Source organism: Pelophylax lessonae (assembly GCF_965119305.1).
Source record: "Pelophylax lessonae genome assembly, contig: HAP1_SCAFFOLD_152, whole genome shotgun sequence".
Taxonomy (NCBI): Eukaryota; Metazoa; Chordata; class Amphibia; order Anura; family Ranidae; genus Pelophylax; species Pelophylax lessonae.
This window is the reverse complement of record NW_028120132.1, coordinates 401985-421341: the sequence shown is the minus strand read 5'-3', so window position 1 is coordinate 421341 and position 19357 is coordinate 401985. Positions and strand designations below refer to the sequence as shown.

The 19357-nt window shown below is 46.2% G+C and overlaps 1 protein-coding gene across 1 annotated transcript in view; it reads left to right on the top strand.

Annotated features, from left to right (window-relative positions):
- LOC309543516 (fatty-acid amide hydrolase 1-like) overlaps window positions 1-19357 on the top strand; it is a 72241-nt gene that overhangs the window by 30158 nt on the left and 22726 nt on the right. Inside the window, exons 6-10 of the mRNA XM_082275991.1 lie at window positions 7636-7760; window positions 7919-8044; window positions 8223-8317; window positions 11818-11917; window positions 15482-15525. Of these exons, the coding sequence (XP_082132117.1) occupies window positions 7636-7760; window positions 7919-8044; window positions 8223-8317; window positions 11818-11917; window positions 15482-15525 (490 nt within the window). The remainder of the gene's footprint in view (window positions 1-7635; window positions 7761-7918; window positions 8045-8222; window positions 8318-11817; window positions 11918-15481; window positions 15526-19357) is intronic.

The window sequence follows — 19357 nt, the reverse complement described above, 5'->3', positions numbered from 1 at the left end:
CATTTTTAATAAGTCCCACCCCCAATTAAAAGGTTTTAAAAGATTTATAGATGATATTTTAATTATATGGGAGGGATCGCAAGAATCTTTGTCAAAATATATCGAGTCTTTGAATACAAATAGGTATCATATCACTTTTACAGCGACTATAAATGAACAAGAAATTAATTATTTAGATCTTACAATTTCTAAATCTAATGAGCATATGTCCACCAAAACGTACTTCAAAAGTACAGACAGAAACAGCTATATACCAATTAACAGCAATCACCATCCCAAGTGGTTGGCAGCAGTTCCCAAAGGACAACTCTTAAGACTTAGGAGAAACTGTCAGTCTGAAAATGATTATTTACAGCAATCTAATATGTTAATACAAAGATTCAAAGACAAAGGATATAAACCCACAACTCTTAATCAGATCCAACAGAAAGTCATCAACATGGATAGAAAAGAATTATTAAAACCTAGCAAAAAAGTAAAGAAAATCCATCAAACCGCTTTTTGCACAGATTTTAATCAGCAGTACAAGCAACTAGAGAGCATTTTTAAAACTCACTGGCCCATTTTAATGAGAGATCCGATTTTTAAGAATATTTTTCCTGAAAAAAACACAATTCATCTATAGAAGACCACCCATCCTTAAAGACAAAATTGCCAAAAACATACCTGACCCTCCGAAAAAAACGGTGACGTTTTTAGACCAAAAAGGATGCTATCGTTGCGGCTATTGTGTCATATGTCGCACATGTAAAAAGAATAATAAATCGAAAAAAGAAACACATTTTAAATCAAATGTCACAAAGCGCCAATATAAAATAGAAAAATTCATAACCTGCAGAACCACCCATGTCACTTATTTATTGGAGTGTGAATGTGGACTCCAATATATAGGACGTACCACCAGGGAATTAAGAATAAGACTCAGAGAACACATTGCAAACATCAAAAAAGGTTGTAAAAAGCACAGTTTATCTAATCATTTTAGAATTTGCCATAATAAAGATCCAAGCAAACTGAAATTTTGTGCAATAGATACAATAGAAAAACATTGGAGAGGTACCAATATGAGAAGAGCCATTTCACAAAATGAAACATGGTGGATTCACAAATTAGATAGTATGACACCTAAAGGGTTAAACGTCGAAATTGATATAAATTGTTTTATTAATGATTTTTAGTAGTTTTATATAATTATTTATTAGTAAGTTTTTAATCTATTTTATTAACATCTTTTTAGCCTGTAATTATTGATTTGTCTAGCTTATGATATATTTTTATTCTAACCTTGTAAAATAGTATCCATATTTATTAATATTTATGACTATATTTGTGGAATCGCTCATGAGCAATCGAAAGATGTATGAGCCGAAATAAATCAATATTGTAGAAATTCGTAGCATTCACCAGTAGAGGGCAATATGGAGCGCCCTCAGCATATAACAAAAATACCGAGATTGAGTCATTGTTTTTAAATTAAAGTTCCATTAAAGCGGCGTTCCACCCTGGATTTGTTTTTTTTTTTTTTAATACCCCCGGGACAGTCAGGGCTAGTGCATTCCACAATGGCTAGCCTCTGATCTGTCCCGGGTTGCACTTACCTGTTAGGACAAATACTTACCTTGCAAACGTCTTGTCCAGCGCTGCCATCTCAGATGTGGGCAGCTTGAAGCCAGCGCGTCCTCTTCGGCGTCTTCTTCCGCCTTCTTTGGTCCCACGATGCTCTGCGCCGGCCCCGACGTCACTTCCGGGTCGCGCGCGTCATCCCTCCACAGCTTCTGGGCATGCCCAGAAGCTGTTTAGAAGGGGATGACGCGCGCGACCCGGAACTGACGTCGGGGCCGGTGCAGGCGCAATGATTCCTGGGAGCTATGACGTCCAGCTCCCAGGAATCATTGCAGAGCCAGGAAGTGACGACGGGCCGCGGCCGAGGAAGGAGGAAGAAGGAAGTAAGGTAAGTATATTTTCTTCGCTACGAGGTAAGTAAAAAAAAAAAAAATATGCGATTATCCATTTCTTTTTCAGGTGACCCGGAGCGAGAAGATGGAGGTAAGTATAAAAATAGGGTGGAACTCCACTTTAACATGCTGTTTACAAATAAAGCATTCACTCCGGCATATTAATTACAGGAATTATTAACAGTTAACATCTAGGAGCAAATGTATCAGTCCACAGACTGGATACAAAGTAGGAGTGGCAATGTAGCATATTTAACAGAGTGGTACGCTCTACATGTCAGCTACAGATGACGCTGTGTCTTACAGCGAAACGCGTCTAGCGATTGGTCTAGCGAGTACCACGTGATTCCCGGCCGGAGGATTGTATGCTGCGGGAGCAGCTCACCGCCGAGCCGTCCTTTGTATTCTTGCATGCTTTTTAACTATGTTTGTGAGTATAAACCCTGCAGTATACCCCAATAAATGCTTTGTTAAAACGATCTTCACCATGATCAGTTTTCTTTTATGAGGATACCGGGGATGGATCTTTACCTTCCAGCAACGATCTTTTTATACTAATCGGAGAAGCTGTGTGCAACAGTCTATTTCATGCCTGCTATTAACTACTTGGTGGTAAGTAGATAACCAAAGGGGGAAACCCCGCATACAGCACAGATCAAGGACTTTATGATTATTGTGGAAGGATTCACCATTCCGGAAGGATGGATTAATGGACATTTAATTTGAAGCACTATTTATGATTACATTTGCATTTGATGAAGTTTATGATTTTTATGAATTTTATGAATGTTTATGCATTATTAATCACTTGAATTTAAAGATCATTACAATTAATTTTAAGCAGCGCTGCAATCACATTTCCCACTCCTCAATGTTACCTGACCACTGTGTCTACGCTCCTCAATGTTACCTGACCACTGTGTCTACGCTCCTCAATGTTACCTGACCACTGTGTCTACGCTCCTCAATGTTACCCGATCACTGTGTCTACGCTCCTCAATGTTACCCGATCACTGTGTCTACGCTCCTCAATGTTACCTGACCACTGTGTCTATGCTCCTCAACAGTATCCAATCATTGTGTCTACACACCTCATTGTTAACCGGCCACTGCATCTTCACTGCTTAATCTTGTCTGATCAATGGTGTCCTCCATGCTGAGAAATTCAGGCAGATAATTCTCCATCATGTTATACCATCAGAGAGGCATTGTCAAGGTCTTACCTTGCCCTGCTGTTGGCGGCCATCTAGGACATGTGCAGATTGCTGCCTCCTATAAACTCTGATTGCATCATCAATTGCCTGCTGCCTGGGTGTCGCACAGTGATGATGCTGCACACCTGACTATATCTATTACCTGATGGGTTGCAGTCCTTGCCCTTGTGTTTGTGCTCCAAGGTGCATCTCTGCTAGCAGACTTCTATTCTCCATGTTCCTCTGTGTATGACCTGACTGTGCTGACAACTCTCCTGGCTCTTGACCCCGTATCGGCAGACGACCTCACATTGGCAGATGACCCGGCATCGGTAGACTACCCTCTTCTGGACTCGACCCCGGCTTGGATGACTACCAGCTTCTGGACTTGACCATGGCTAGTTCCTGCTCTAACTTCCTCACTCTTGCTGTACGTTTATTGTTGTTTGCTCCAATAAACTGCTTTATTTCACCTGCATCCCTGTGTGGTATGGTTTTCTGGCACCATGACAGTATGCAAGGGCCATGAATCCTGATGCTCCTACGCTCCCCATGCTGGTTACCAGGCTTGATCAGGAAGATCACCTTTTGGGTCAGTTCACTCAGGCATTGCAGACGTTGCTTGCATGCACAGCGCACCTTGCTCCTGGTGCTGCTAGGCTGGTGGTTCCTCCTGTTGTTGCACCTGCTGCTGCTCCTGTTGCGGCTCCTGCAGTTGCAGCTGGAGTCGCTGTTACCAGAGAGATTACTGGTTCAACCCCCCCTTCCGTAGCGCTATGGGGGTGAACTGAGTCAGTCTCATGGCTTCCTAAACCAAGTGGGCATTTATTATGAGATAGTTCCTCTGGCGTTTCCGTCTGACAGGTCCAAGGTGGACTTCCTAATCTCGTTGCTCTCAGACAAGGCCTTGGCCTGGGCGAATCCCTTATGGGAGAATGATAATCCTGTGATACTTGATTTCCTGAGTTTTGTTGCCTCATAGGGTATTCGATGTGCCTGCTCACTCTGCCTCTTCTGCAAAACTGCTCCTGTCCATTGAACAGGGTATACGAACTGTTGCCGAGTATGCCATCGAATTTCGCACCCTGGCAGCGGAGGTGGGCTGGAATTATGAGGCTCTGGGGGCGGTCTTCTCTCATGGTCTCTCTGATGGATTGCGGCCAGGGATCTCCCTGACGAGCGCGAGGCTCTCATTTCCTTCCTGATTTTGATCGATACCAGGCTTAGGGAGAGACCATCATTTAAGGAGCGCCTGTGGAGGCCTCCTACCAGATTGGCTCCTAGGTTTTCTTTCCCACCCATTCCTCCCTCACCTCCTATGCCTCCTGGGGATGGTGTGTCTAACTGTGAACCCATGCAGCTGGGGTTCACTCTCCTTTCCGAGGCTGAGTGGACCTTTAGGAGGAGGGAGAGCCGGTGCCTGTATTGTGGTCTTGGTAGGCATTTCCTGAAATCTTGTCAGACCCATCCGGGAAACGCTTGCACCTAAGGTCCTGTTGGGGGCAGATCTTAAGTGGAATTTCCTCGTCCCCGGTTTCCTGTAAAAATAAACTGCTAATCACAGCTGTACTCTCCTGGGCAGCGGGTTTGGTGGTTACTCAGGCATTGGTAGACTCCGGTGCTGGCGGTTATTTTATTGGCAGTATGTTTGCTACTGCGAATTCCATTCCCTTGCAGCCTCGTGTTTCTCCACTAGTTATTGAAGCGATTGATGGCAAACCCCTGCAGCCAGCACAGGTTACCCACGAGACTGTTTCGGTTGACATGGCGATAGGGGCTGTTCAAAGGGAGTCAACCTGTTTCCAGGTTATTTCGTCCCCACACTATGTTGTTTTGGGGTGCCCTTGGCTTCAGAAACAAAATCCGACCTTTGATTGGCAGTCGGTCAATATCCTCTCTTGGTCTCCACAGTGTGGCATTGTTTGTATCCATGGGCCTGTTAAGGTACTTTGTACCTCCTCGGATTCAGTGTTGCCTTCTGAATATCATGAGTTTTAAGATGTATTTGACAAGATGCACGCTGGTACTCTTCCTTCTCATCGTCCATACGATTGTGTCATAGACTTGCAACATGGTGCCATTCCCCCTCGTGGCAGGGTTTATCCCCTCTCAGTTTCAGAGAATAAGGCCATGGAGGAGTACCCTGTGGATGTGCTTGCCTGGGGGCACATTTGCAAGTCCACTTCTCCAACGGGTGCCATTTTTTTCTTCGTAAAGAAAAAGGAGGATGAGTTGAGACCTTGCATTGATTATAGGGTCCTCAAGCGCATCACGGGTTAAGAATGCATACCCGATTCTGTTTATTACTGAATTGTTCGACTGCTTCAAGGGAACAATGGTCTTTACCAAGCTTGACCTAAGGGCCACGTATAACCTCATAAGGATCAAGGATGGCGACGAGTGGAAGACCGCGTTTAATACCAGAACAGTTGATTACGAATCTCTGGTAATGCCTTTTGGCTTGTGCAATGCATGCGCTGTCTTCCAGGAGTTCATCAATGATGCCTTTCGTGATATGTTGTAGCAATTTGGAAGACTTCTTGATTTACTTGGACTCCACTGAATCCCACTACCGGGATGTCAGATTGGTGCTGCAATGGTTACGTAAGAATGGGCTTTTCTGTAAGCTTGAGAAATGTGAATTCCACCTGTTTCACGTTGCCTTCTTGGGCTACATCAGGTAGATGACCCTGCATCGGTAGACTACCCGCTTCTGGACTCGACCCTGGATTGGATGATTACCCGCTTCTGGACTCGACCCCGGCTTGGATGATTACCCGCTTCTGGACTCGACCCCGGCTTGGATGATTACCAGCTTCTGGACTCGACCCCGGATTGGATGATTACCCGCTTCTGGACTCGACCCCGGTTTGGATGATTACCCGCTTCTGGACTCGACCCCGGCTTGGATGATTACCCGCTTCTGGACTCGACCCTGGATTGGATGATTACCAGCTTCTGGACTCGACCCCGGATTGGATGATTACCCGCTTCTGGACTCGACCCCGGATTGGATGATTACCCGCTTCTGGACTCGACCCCGGATTGGATGATTACCAGCTTCTGGACTCGACCCCGGATTGGATGATTACCAGCTTCTGTACTCGACCCCGGCTTGTTCCTGCTCTCACTTCCTCACTCTTGCTATGCTTTTATTGTTGTTTGCTCCAATAAACTGATTTCTTTCACCTGCATTCCCGTGTGGTCGGGTTTCCTGGCACCCTAACAGGCATGTGAATGAGTTTAAAATAGAACAGGGAGTCCTGGAAGTGATAGATAGAGGTCCACAAAAGAGGTCCATCAGAGGACCCTCATCCTCCTGTGGTTCAGTGTGACCCTGATAATCCCTTACAACATTTTTATTAACATGAAGCCAGCCATGTCTCCTTTAGAGTGATGGACTATTCCATGGGGATATGAAGGATTATTCAGTTAAAGTGGATTCACTGAAACATCCGGTCCACCCTGGATAGCAGAAGTAGTAATTGGAACTTCTCAGCAGTGGATGAAGGTGTTTCAGTGATGGGTGCTGGTAGAATGATTGGTTGTCACCTGTAAATTCAGGCCTGAAATGTTTGTTTGGTCAGCTTTTTGATTAGGGCACATTTGGGATGTATATGGGGTGTATGTTTAGGGCACATTTGGGATGTATATGGGGTGTGTGATTAGGGCACATTTGGGGTGTATATGGGGTGTATGTTTAGGGCACATTTGGGATGTATATGGGGTGTGTGATTAGGGCACATTTGGGGTGTATATGGGGTGTGTTTAGGGCACATTTGGGATGTATATGGGGTGTGTTTAGGGCACATTTGGGATGTATATGGGGTGTGTGTTTAGGGCACATTTGGGATGTATATGGGGTGTATGTTTAGGGCACATTTGGGATGTATATGGGGTGTGTGTTTAGGGCACATTTGGGATGTATATGGGGTGTATGTTTAGGGCACATTTGGGATGTATATGGGGTGTGTGTTTAGGGCACATTTGGGATGTATATGGGGTGTGTGATTAGGGCACATTTGGGGTGTATATGGGGTGTGTTTAGGGCACATTTGGGATGTATATGGGGTGTGTTTAGGGCACATTTGGGATGTATATGGGTGTGTGTTTAGGGCACATTTGGGATGTATATGGGGTGTGTTTAGGGCACATTTGGGATGTATATGGGGTGTGTTTAGGGCACATTTGGGGTGTATATGGGGTGTGTTTAGGGCACATTTGGGATGTACATGGGGTGTATGTTTAGGGCACATTTGGGGTGTTGTGGGGAATCACATTTACTGGGTTCAGGGCCGTCTTTAAAACAGGGCAAAAGGGGCAGCTGCCCTGGGCCCAGCCATTGTTGTAGGGCCCAAAGCAGCTGCCCCTTGAGCCCCCATTGTCTTCGAATATTTGATAAGTGGATTGGGGAGGGCCCAAGAAAATATTTGCCCAGGGTCCAATCAATATTAAAGACAGCCCTGACTGGGTTTCCCACATTTCAGTGTCTACTTGCATTGGTCCGATGGCACAAGATGTGGACGGCCTGGTTCTGGCTATGAGAGCTCTGCTGTGTGATGAGATGTTCCGACTCGACCCCAATGTTCCCCCCTTCTACTTCAATGAGGAGGTAAGGAGCCCCCTCTACAGGTGGGATTTACTGTACCTCTCTGTTATAATTAATCAGCTGAAGGTGAGAATGGTTTTTTATCTGTCCATGGATTGGGAGGTTGAGGCTTTTTTCTGTATTCATTGACCAGCACAGTGACCACACTTTGCCTTTTGTAGAAGTTCTCCAGTAATCAGCCTCTCCGCATCGGATATTATGAGGAAGACGGATTCTTTCAGCCAAACCCCAGTATGAGGCGCATTCTGCTGGAGACCAAGAAGCTTCTAGAGGAGGCCGGACACAAGGTGAGTGGTCAAACTTTGGGTTTGTGCTTCATGTATGGTATAAGCCGCCACCATATCCAGGGAAGTGGCTCATATGTTATATTCTGGGGGGGGGGGGGCAGCTGAGCTGACCTTATACCGAGTCCACACAGTGCTAAGACACAGCCACACACACATAATACTTGTATTGTCTCCTCAGCTGATCCCCTTCAGTGTAATACGGGTGCACGATGCCATGGACTTGTTCGTGAAGGCTTTGCTCGGAGATGGAGGCAGAACACTGGGAGATAAATTGTAGGTTCTAAGTTATATGGTGCCATAACCCATAGCAACCAATCAGAAGTCATCAGCTTCTAATCTGACTGTGCTGGAAGGAATGGGAGGGTGTGGAGTCGTGTTGTAAAGGGACATTTGATAGAATTTGTGTTGTCATTGGTTGTGCAGCATTTCTATGGGTCTTTATAAGTCTGCTCTGTATGAACTCATTGCTAGGATTGCAGTACAGCTGATGGTGCAGATTTATCAAAACTGGAGCAAAGGGTTGGCAGCCATTCAGGTGTCTCCTTTCATTTACTGGACAATTTGTCTGAGAATCGGATGGGGGAGCAGGGGGTTATCATATGCTGTTTGTGTGATGTGCTGTGCGGGCCAGATTGCTTCTTGTGACTCCAGTGTGTTGTGCCTGGTATTGTGGTGGGTAGGTTGGATGTTGTGTTGGGTTTTGTGGTGGGTAGGTTGCATGTTGTGTTGGGTATTGTGGTGGGTAGGTTGGATGTTGTGTTGGGTATTGTGGTGGGTAGGTTGCATGTTGTGTTGGGTATTGTGGTGGGTAGGTTGGATGTTGTGTTGGGTATTGTGGTGGGTAGGTTGCATGTTGTGTTGGGTTTTGTGGTGGGTAGGTTGGATGTTGTGTTGGGTTTTGTGGTGGGTAGGTTGGATGTTGTGTTGGGTTTTGTGTTGGGTAGGTTGAATGTTGTGTTGGATGTTGTGTTGGGTAGGTTGGATGTTGTGTTGGATGTTGTGTTGGGTAGGTTGGATGTTGTGTTGGGTTTTGTGGTGGGTAGGTTGCATGTTGTGTTGGATGTTGTGTTGGGTAGGTTGGATGTTGTGTTGGGTTTTGTGTTGGGTAGGTTGAATGTTGTCTTGGATGTTGTGTTGGGTAGGTTGGATGTTGTGTTGGGGTTTGTGGTGGGTAGGTTGCATGTTGTGTTGGGTTTTGTGGTGGGTAGGTTGGATGTTGTGTTGGGTATTGTGGTGGGTAGGTTGCATGTTGTGTTGGGTATTGTGGTGGGTTGGTTGGATGTTGTGTTGGGTATTGTGGTGGGTAGGTTGGATGTTGTGTTGGGTTTTGTGGTGGGTAGGTTGGATGTTGTGTTGGGTTTTGTGGTGGGTAGGTTGGATGTTGTGGTGGGTAGGTTGGATGTTGTGTTGGGTATTGTGGTGGGTAGGTTAGATGTTGTGGTGGGTAGGTTGAGTGTTGTGTTGGGTAGGTTGGATGTTGTGTTGGGTAGGTTGGATGTTGTGGTGGGTAGGTTGGATGTTGTGTTGGGTAGGTTGGATGTTGTGGTGGGTAGGTTGGGTATTGTGGTGGGTAGGTTGGGTATTGTGGTGGGTAGGTTGGATGTTGTGTTGGAGATTGAGGTGGGTAGGTTGGATGTTGTGGTGGGTAGGTTGGGTATTGTGGTGGGTAGGTTGGGTATTGTGGTGGGTAGGTTGGATGTTGTGTTGGGTAGGTTGGATGTTGTGTTGGGTAGGTTGGGTATTGTGGTGGGTAGGTTGGGTATTGTGGTGGGTAGGTTGGATGTTGTGTTGGAGATTGAGGTGGGTAGGTTGGATGTTGTGGTGGGTAGGTTGGGTATTGTGGTGGGTAGGTTGGGTATTGTGGTGGGTAGGTTGGATGTTGTGTTGGGTAGGTTGGATGTTGTGTTGGGTAGGTTGGGTATTGTGGTGGGTAGGTTGGGTATTGTGGTGGGTAGGTTGGATGTTGTGTTGGAGATTGAGGTGGGTAGGTTGGATGTTGTGGTGGGTAGGTTGGGTCTTGTGGTGGGTAGGTTGGGTATTGTGGTGGGTAGGTTGGATGTTGTGGTGGGTAGGTTGGATGTTGTGTTGGGTAGGTTGGATGTTGTGGTGGGTAGGTTGGGTATTGTGGTGGGTAGGTTGGATGTTGTGTTGGAGATTGAGGTGGGTAGGTTGGATGTTGTGGTGGGTAGGTTGGGTATTGTGGTGGGTAGGTTGGGTATTGTGGTGGGTAGGTTGGATGTTGTGTTGGGTAGGTTGGATGTTGTGGTGGGTAGGTTGGATGTTGTGGTGGGTAGGTTGGGTGTTGTGGTGGGTAGGTTGGGTATTGTGGTGGGTAGGTTGGATGTTGTGTTGGGTAGGTTGGATGTTGTGTTGGGTAGGTTGGATGTTGTGGTGGGTAGGTTGGATGTTGTGGTGGGTAGGTTGGATGTTGTGTTGGGTAGGTTGGATGTTGTGGTGGGTAGGTTGGGTATTGTGGTGGGTAGGTTGGATGTTGTGGTGGGTAGGTTGGATGTTGTGTTGGGTAGGTTGGATGTTGTGGTGGGTAGGTTGGATGTTGTGGTGGGTAGGTTGGATGTTGTGGTGGGTAGGTTGGATGTTTTGTTGGGTATTGTGGTGGGTAGGTTAGATGTTGTGGTGGGTAGGTTGGGTATTGTGGTGGGTAGGTTAGATGTTGTGGTGGGTAGGTTGGGTATTGTGGTGGGTAGGTTGGATGTTGTGTTGGGTAGGTTGGATGTTGTGGTGGGTAGGTTGGATGTTGTGGTGGGTAGGTTGGGTATTGTGGTGGGTAGGTTGGATGTTGTGGTGGGTAGGTTGGATGTTGTGTTGGGTAGGTTGGATGTTGTGGTGGGTAGGTTGGATGTTGTGGTGGGTAGGTTGGATGTTGTGGTGGGTAGGTTGGATGTTTTGTTGGGTATTGTGGTGGGTAGGTTAGATGTTGTGGTGGGTAGGTTGGGTATTGTGGTGGGTAGGTTAGATGTTGTGGTGGGTAGGTTGGGTATTGTGGTGGGTAGGTTGGATGTTGTGTTGGGTAGGTTGGATGTTGTGGTGGGTAGGTTGGGTGTTGTGGTGGGTAGGTTGGATGTTGTGATGGGTAGGTTGGATGTTGTGGTGGGTAGGTTGGGTATTGTGGTGGGTAGGTTGGGTATTGTGGTGGGTAGGTTGGATGTTGTGTTGGAGATTGAGGTGGGTAGGTTGGATGTTGTGGTGGGTAGGTTGGGTATTGTGGTGGGTAGGTTGGGTATTGTGGTGGGTAGGTTGGATGTTGTGTTGGAGATTGAGGTGGGTAGGTTGGATGTTGTGGTGGGTAGGTTGGGTATTGTGGTGGGTAGGTTAGATGTTGTGGTGGGTAGGTTGGGTATTGTGGTGGGTAGGTTGGATGTTGTGTTGGGTAGGTTGGATGTTGTGGTGGGTAGGTTGGGTGTTGTGGTGGGTAGGTTGGATGTTGTGATGGGTAGGTTGGATGTTGTGGTGGGTAGGTTGGGTATTGTGGTGGGTAGGTTGGGTATTGTGGTGGGTAGGTTGGATGTTGTGTTGGAGATTGAGGTGGGTAGGTTGGATGTTGTGGTGGGTAGGTTGGGTATTGTGGTGGGTTGGTTGGATGTTGTGTTGGGTATTGTGGTGGGTAGGTTGGATGTTGTGTTGGGTAGGTTGGATGTTGTGTTGTTCTGGGGATGGGGGTTGGCAGGCTGTCTCTCATTGAGTCAGGTAAAGTCATGTTAATGAATGAGTTTCTATGGCAGGTCACACTTTTGTCTATTTTTTCCTCCCACCAGTAAAGACGATATGTTGGACTCACATCTACTGGACATGTTTCTTCTGTGCAAGATTCCAGGAGCAGTGAAGAAGTTCCTATCCTTCATTCTTCATCCAATAGTGAGCATCCATACACTGACAGATATCAGATCTGCTGCTGGGTTTGATTTTCTTTGGGCCTGGGATGGTTGCTGTTGGTCGGTCCTTCAGCACTTTTAGGCTGCATTCACATGTCAGCTTATAATCGCGGGCAGAACCGCCGCGGTTCCGCCCGCGATTCGGAGATTTATTGCAAATCGCGGGACGCCTAGCGTTGCCCGTTGATTTGCAATAGCCCCCCAAACGCCGAGCGATGTTGCCGCGATTTACGCCCGCCGAATCGCGGCAACATCGCGCAAACAAAATCGCTTTGATCAAACTTTACACACTCTGGATCAAAGTCGCATCAAAGTAGTGCAGGTACCTTTTCAAGATCGCTGATTATCAAAGTCACATAGTTGGGAACGGGTGCCCCTGAAGTCAATGGGCTGTGACTTGTCATGTGACTTTGTGTCCAAAGTCACATGACAAGTCGCACTAGTGGAAACGGAGCTTTAGTCTACATTTCCACTATTCGGACCCCCAAAGTCGTGCAATTTAGAGTGCGACTTTGATCCAACTTTACACTCTGTGGATCAAAGTTGCATCAAAAATTGCATCAAAGTAGTGCAGGTGCCTTTTCAAAGTTGCATAGAAGGGAACGTGTGCCATTGAATTCAATGGGCTGTGACTTGTCATGCGACTATGTGTTTACACTTATAATAATGTGTATTGTACTTCATGAGCTGGATGACGACAAGTCTGCTAGTTAATTAGCTCAAGTTAATTAAATCACTGCCATCTATGAGTTGCTAGTGGGAAAGTAGTATACTGTCTGTGTTGGTTGTTCCCAGGTGAGATCTTCCATGGAGCCCCAGACTGAGGGAGACTGACAGTTATTTTGTGTTTCTTAAAAAAAAGGGGGGGGGGGGGGGTGATGGTGCGCTTCAAGGATGAATAAAAATATTCAAATAAATACAAATAAATCGTATGTGGATGTGATATATGTGCTTCAATCAAAAGAGTGAAAAAACATTTAAATAATAAATCACTCTAATAAAGTGCTTGGTGCTGTGAAATTATTCAAATCCCAAAACCTATAAATTATTACAAATTCAAGTGGTGAAACGAAAAGTTCATTAAAGGTAATCAATTAATGTCCAAAAAAATCAAGATGTGTCTTCATTCACAATATAAATGCTTCAAAAGAGTGCTTTTAGGTGCCAGTAAGGTGTTGTGACTACTTTCCTCCACTCCCTGAGGAAGTCACGTGACGTGACGTAACGCGTAGGAGGTGCCCAAACAACCGGAAGTGACGTGACGGACGGGTTGATGTCCCCGTAGCGCTGTTAGATGGTTTCCATGCTGTAAACAAGCAAGCTTAATGTAAGTGCAATACTTTTTATGCGAAATAAAGTGTCTATAATACTTCAACATGATGGCTCTTTTGATTTAATGAGCCCCCGAGGTCGTGGCAGGAAAAATATCCGCGATATAAGGAGCCCCATACAAGGAACTCCGGAGGGATATTTAAGATCGGCAATACTCATAGGACCCCCTAGAAAGGTCCCGGGAGCCAGAAGGAACCCTGTCAAAGGAAAAAGGCACACAAACACAGGCGTTATATTTATATATTGGCAGAGATGTATAGTAACGAAGTAGAACTACTTAAGTACTGTACTTAAGTACCGAAATGCGGTATCTGTACTTTCCTAGAGTAGAATTTTTTTCTCCTACTTCTACTTTTACTTCACTACATTTTTTTGATGATTTCAATACTTCTACTCCAATATTTTTTTTTTGTGCTGCATAGTTACTCGTTACTTTTAAAAAAATTACCACTGCCAGAACAGTAGATGGAAGTTGCATAAAGCTCAAAAAAATGTGTATAATGTCATTTGTAAATCAGCGCATACGAAAATAAAGGCTGTGTATAATAAAAGCTGCTATACCAAATCTTTCCAATAAAAAGAAAATATGAAACAAACAAATAAATGGTGCTACAGCGCTTAAAGTGCATCAAGAAACTACAAACAAACACAAGTTAATCATTTGAATAAATCATTTGAAATAATAAAAACAATATGATGTTCAAACTTTTCACTTCTTTCTTTAATAACTACATAACACAGTACTTGTACTTCTACTTTTAGTACTTGAGTAGAATTTTTTTTTCAAAACTACTGGTACTTTTTACTTTTAGTACTTAAGTAGCAATTTTTTTGAAAAAACTACTTGCGATACTTAAGTAAAAAAAATGTTGAATACTTTAGTACTTCTACTTAAGTAACTTTTTCTGCGAGCACTTCCACTTCTACTCAAGTAATTTTTTGATCGAGCACTTGTACTTTTACTCAAGTAGAAATTTTGAGTACTTTATACAAGTCTGTATATTGGAGGTGAGAGTTTAGAGCTCCTAGAAGTGACACCTGGTGGAGGAAAGTAGTCACAACACCTTACTTGCACCTAAAAGCACTCTTTTGAAGCATTTATATTGTGAATGAAGACACATCTTGATTTTTTTGGACAATTAATTGATTACCTTTAATGAACTTTTCGTTTCACCACTTGAATTTGTAATAATTTATAGGTTTTGGGATTTGAATAATTTCACAGCACCAAGCACTTTATTAGAGTGATTTATTATTTAAATGTTTCTTCACTCTTTTGATTGAAGCACATATATCACATCCACATACGATTTATTTGTATTTATTTGAATATTTTTATTCATCCTTGAAGCGCACCATCACCCCCCTCTTTTTTTTATTGAACTTTAAACTGGTTTGTAGTGTCAGTACCGTGGTGCAGCATTAAGGAGGGATTGAAATAGTCCAGGATAGCGCAGGAACCACTTACACGAATATATTTTCTGTTTCTTCCAACCAACTGTTGTCACCTCTCACCAAGCTGCTTGGCGATGGTTTTGTAGCCATTCCAGCCTTGTGTAGGTCTCCAATCTTCTCCCTGACATCCTTGGACAGCTCTTTGGTCTTGGCCATGGTGGAGAGATTGGAATCTGATTGGTTGATTCTGTGGACAGGTGTCTTCTATACAGGTAACAAGCTGAGATTAGGAGCACTCCCTATAAGAGAATCCTCCTAATCTCAGCTCATTACCTGTATAGAAGACACCTGGGAGCCAGAAATCTGCTGATTGGTCGGGGATCAAATACTTATTTCACTCATTAAAATGCAAATCAATTTATAACTTTATGAAAAGTGTTTTTCTGGATATTTTTGTTGTTATTCCGTCTCTCACTGGTAAAATAAACCGACCAATAAAATTATAGACTGATAATTTCTTTGTCAGTGGGCAAATGTACAAAATCAGTCGGGGGTCACTTACTTTTTCCCCTCAGAAGAAGTAGAGATTATAGGAGAAGGGTCGGCATAGTCAGGACAGCGCTCAGCTAAAAATACCCCAAAATCTTCTCCTGAAAAATTGTGTGAGTGCAAAACATTATCACAGACAGAAATCCTCCATTGTTTCTGTCACATGGTCACTGATCCGGCCAATCACCTCCAAGAAAAAATATCCGAACATTTCATTCCTCCTTCACCCACATTACAGATTCCACTCATTCATCTCTCATTCCTTTTCTAGTTTCCCCGGATCTCCAGGGTGTTGCTTGCTTCAGTTGGTGCCAGGTGAGTGTAGAATGTCTCTGACATATACCACAGCGCTGTACAGAGATCACTGAGCCAATCACAGCATTCTCTGTACCAGAGGAGCTTACACTCTAATGTCCCCTCCCCCACATCCGTCTCTGTACCAGAGGAGCTTACACTCTAATGTCCCCTCCCCCCACATCCGTCTCTGTACCAGAGGAGCTTACACTCTAATGTCCCCTCCCCCACAGTCACATCAGTCTCTGTACCAGAGGAGCTTACACTCTAATGTCCCCTCCCCCACAGTCACATCAGTCTCTGTACCAAAGGAGCTTACACTCTAATGTCCCCCCCCCACATCCGTCTCTGTACCAGAGGAGCTTACACTCTAATGTCCCCCCCCCACATCCGTCTCTGTACCAGAGGAGCTTACACTCTAATGTTACCCCCCCCACAGTCACATCATTCTCTGTACCAGAGGAGCTTACACTCTAATATCCCCTCCCCCACAGTCACATCAGTCTCTGTACCAGAGGAGCTTACACTCTAATGTCCCCTCCCCCACAGTCACATCAGTCTCTGTACCAGAGGAGCTTACACTCTAATGTCCCCCCCCCCCACAGTCACATCAGTCTCTGTACCAGAGGAGCTTCCACTCTAATCTCCCCTCCCCCACAGTCACATCAGTCTCTGTACCAGAGGAGCTTACACTCTAATGTCCCCTCCCCCACAGTCACATCAGTCTCTGTACCAGAGGAGCTTACACTCTAATGTCCCCTCCCCCACAGTCACATCAGTCTCTGTACCAGAGGAGCTTACACTCTAATGTCCCCTCCCCCACAGTCACATCCGTCTCTGTACCAGAGGAGCTTACACTCTAATGTCCCCTCCCCCACAGTCACATCAGTCTCTGTACCAGAGGAGCTTACACTCTAATGTTCCCCCCCCCCCCACAGTCACATCAGTCTCTGTACCAGAGGAGCTTACACTCTAATGTCCCCTCCCCCACAGTCACATCAGTCTCTGTACCAGAGGAGCTTACACTCTAATGTCCCCTCCCCCCACAGTCACATCAGTCTCTGTACCAGAGGAGCTTACACTCTAATGTCCCCTCCCCCACAGTCACATCAGTCTCTGTACCAGAGGAGCTTACACTCTAATGTCCCCTCCCCCACAGTCACATCAGTCTCTGTACCAGAGGAGCTTACACTCCAATGTCCCCTCCCCCACAGTCACATCAGTCTCTGTACCAGAGGAGCTTACACTCTAATGTCACCCCCCCCCCCCCACAGTCACATCATTCTCTGTACCAGAGGAGCTTACACTCTAATGTCCCCTCCCCCACAGTCACATCAGCCTCTGTGGTGGAGGAGCTTACACTCTAATGTCCCCCTCCCCCCACAGTCACATCAGTCTCTGTACCAGAGGAGCTTACACTCTAATGTCCCCTCCCCCACAGTCACATCAGTCTCTGTACCAGAGGAGCTTACACTCTAATGGCCCCTCCCCCACAGTCACATCAGTCTCTGTACCAGAGGAGCTTACACTCTTATGTCCCCTCCCCCACAGTCACATCAGTCTCTGTACCAGAGGAGCTTACACTCTAATGTCCCCTCCCTCACAGTCACATCAGTCTCTGTATCAGAGGAGCTTACACTCTAATGTCCCCTCCCCCACAGTCACATCAGTCTCTGTACCAGAGGAGCTTACACTCTAATGTCCCCTCCCCCCCACAGTCACATCAGTCTCTGTACCAGAGGAGCTTACACTCTAATGTCCCCTCCCCCACAGTCACATCAATCTTTGTACCAGAGGAGCTTACACTCTAATGTCCCCTCCCCCACAGTCACATCAGTCTCTGTACCAGAGGAGCTTACACTCTAATGTCCCCTCCCCCACAGTCACATCAGTCTCTGTACCAGAGGAGCTTACACTCTAATGTCCCCTCCCCCACAGTCACATCAACCTTTGTACCAGAGGAGCTTACACTCTAATGTCCCCTCCCCCACAGTTACATCAGTCTCTGTACCAGAGGAGCTTACACTCTAATGTCCCCTCCCCCACAGTCACATCAGTCTCTGTACCAGAGGAGCTTACACTCTAATGTCCCCTCCCCCACACTCACATCAGTCTCTGTACCAGAGGAGCTTACACTCTAATGTCCTCTCCCCCACAGTCACATCAGTCTCTGTACCAGAGGAGCTTACACTCTAATGTCCCCTCCTCCACAGTCACATCAACCTTTGTACCAGAGGAGCTTACACTCTAATGTCCCCTCCCCCACAGTTACATCAGTCTCTGTACCAGAGGAGCTTACACTCTAATGTCCCCTCCCCCACAGTCACATCAGTCTCTGTACCAGAGGAGCTTACACTCTAATGTCCCCTCCCCCACACTCACATCAGTCTCTGTACCAGAGGAGCTTACACTCTAATGTCCTCTCCCCCACAGTCACATCAGTCTCTGTACCAGAGGAGCTTACACTCTAATGTCCCCTCCCCCACAGTCACATCAATCTTTGTACCAGAGGAGCTTACACTCTAATGTCCCCTCCCCCACAGTCACATCAGTCTCTGTACCAGAGGAGCTTACACTCTAATGTCCCCTCCCCCACAGTCACATCAGTCTCTGTACCAGAGGAGCTTACACTCTAATGTCCCCTCCCCCACAGTCACATCAGTCTCTGTACCAGAGGAGCTTACACTCTAATGTCCCCCCCCCACAGTCACATCAGTCTCTGTGGCGGAGGAGCTTACACTCTAATGTCCCCTCCCCCACAGTCACATCAGCCTCTGTGGCGGCGGAGCTTACACTCTAATGTCCCCTCCCCCACAGTCACATCAGTCTCTGTACCAGAGGAGCTTACACTCTAATGTCCCCTCCCCCACAGTCACATCAGTCTCTGTACCAGAGGAGCTTACACTCTAATGTCCCCTCCCCCACAGTCACATCAGTCTCTGTACCAGAGGAGCTTACACTCTAATGTCCCCTCCCCCACAGTCACATCAGTCTCTGTACCAGAGGAGCTTACACTCTAATGTCTCCTCCCCCCACAGTCACATCAGTCTCTGTACAAGAGGAGCTTACACTCTAATGTCCCCTCCCCCACAGTCACATCAGTCTCTGTACCAGAGGAGCTTACACTCTAATGTCCCCTCCCCCACAGTCACATCAGTCTCTGTACCAGAGGAGCTTACACTCTAATGTCCCCTCCCCCACAGTCACATCAACCTTTGTACCAGAGGAGCTTACACTCTAATGTCCCCTCCCCCACAGTTACATCAGTCTCTGTACCAGAGGAGCTTACACTCTAATGTCCCCTCCCCCACAGTCACATCAGTCTCTGTACCAGAGGAGCTTACACTCTAATGTCCCCTCCCCCACACTCACATCAGTCTCTGTACCAGAGGAGCTTACACTCTAATGTCCTCTCCCCCACAGTCACATCAGTCTCTGTACCAGAGGAGCTTACACTCTAATGTCCCCTCCTCCACAGTCACATCAACCTTTGTACCAGAGGAGCTTACACTCTAATGTCCCCTCCCCCACAGTTACATCAGTCTCTGTACCAGAGGAGCTTACACTCTAATGTCCCCTCCCCCACAGTCACATCAGTCTCTGTACCAGAGGAGCTTACACTCTAATGTCCTCTCCCCCACAGTCACATCAGTCTCTGTACCAGAGGAGCTTACACTCTAATGTCCCCTCCCCCACAGTCACATCAATCTTTGTACCAGAGGAGCTTACACTCTAATGTCCCCTCCCCCACAGTCACATCAGTCTCTGTACCAGAGGAGCTTACACTCTAATGTCCCCTCCCCCACAGTCACATCAGTCTCTGTACCAGAGGAGCTTACACTCTAATGTCCCC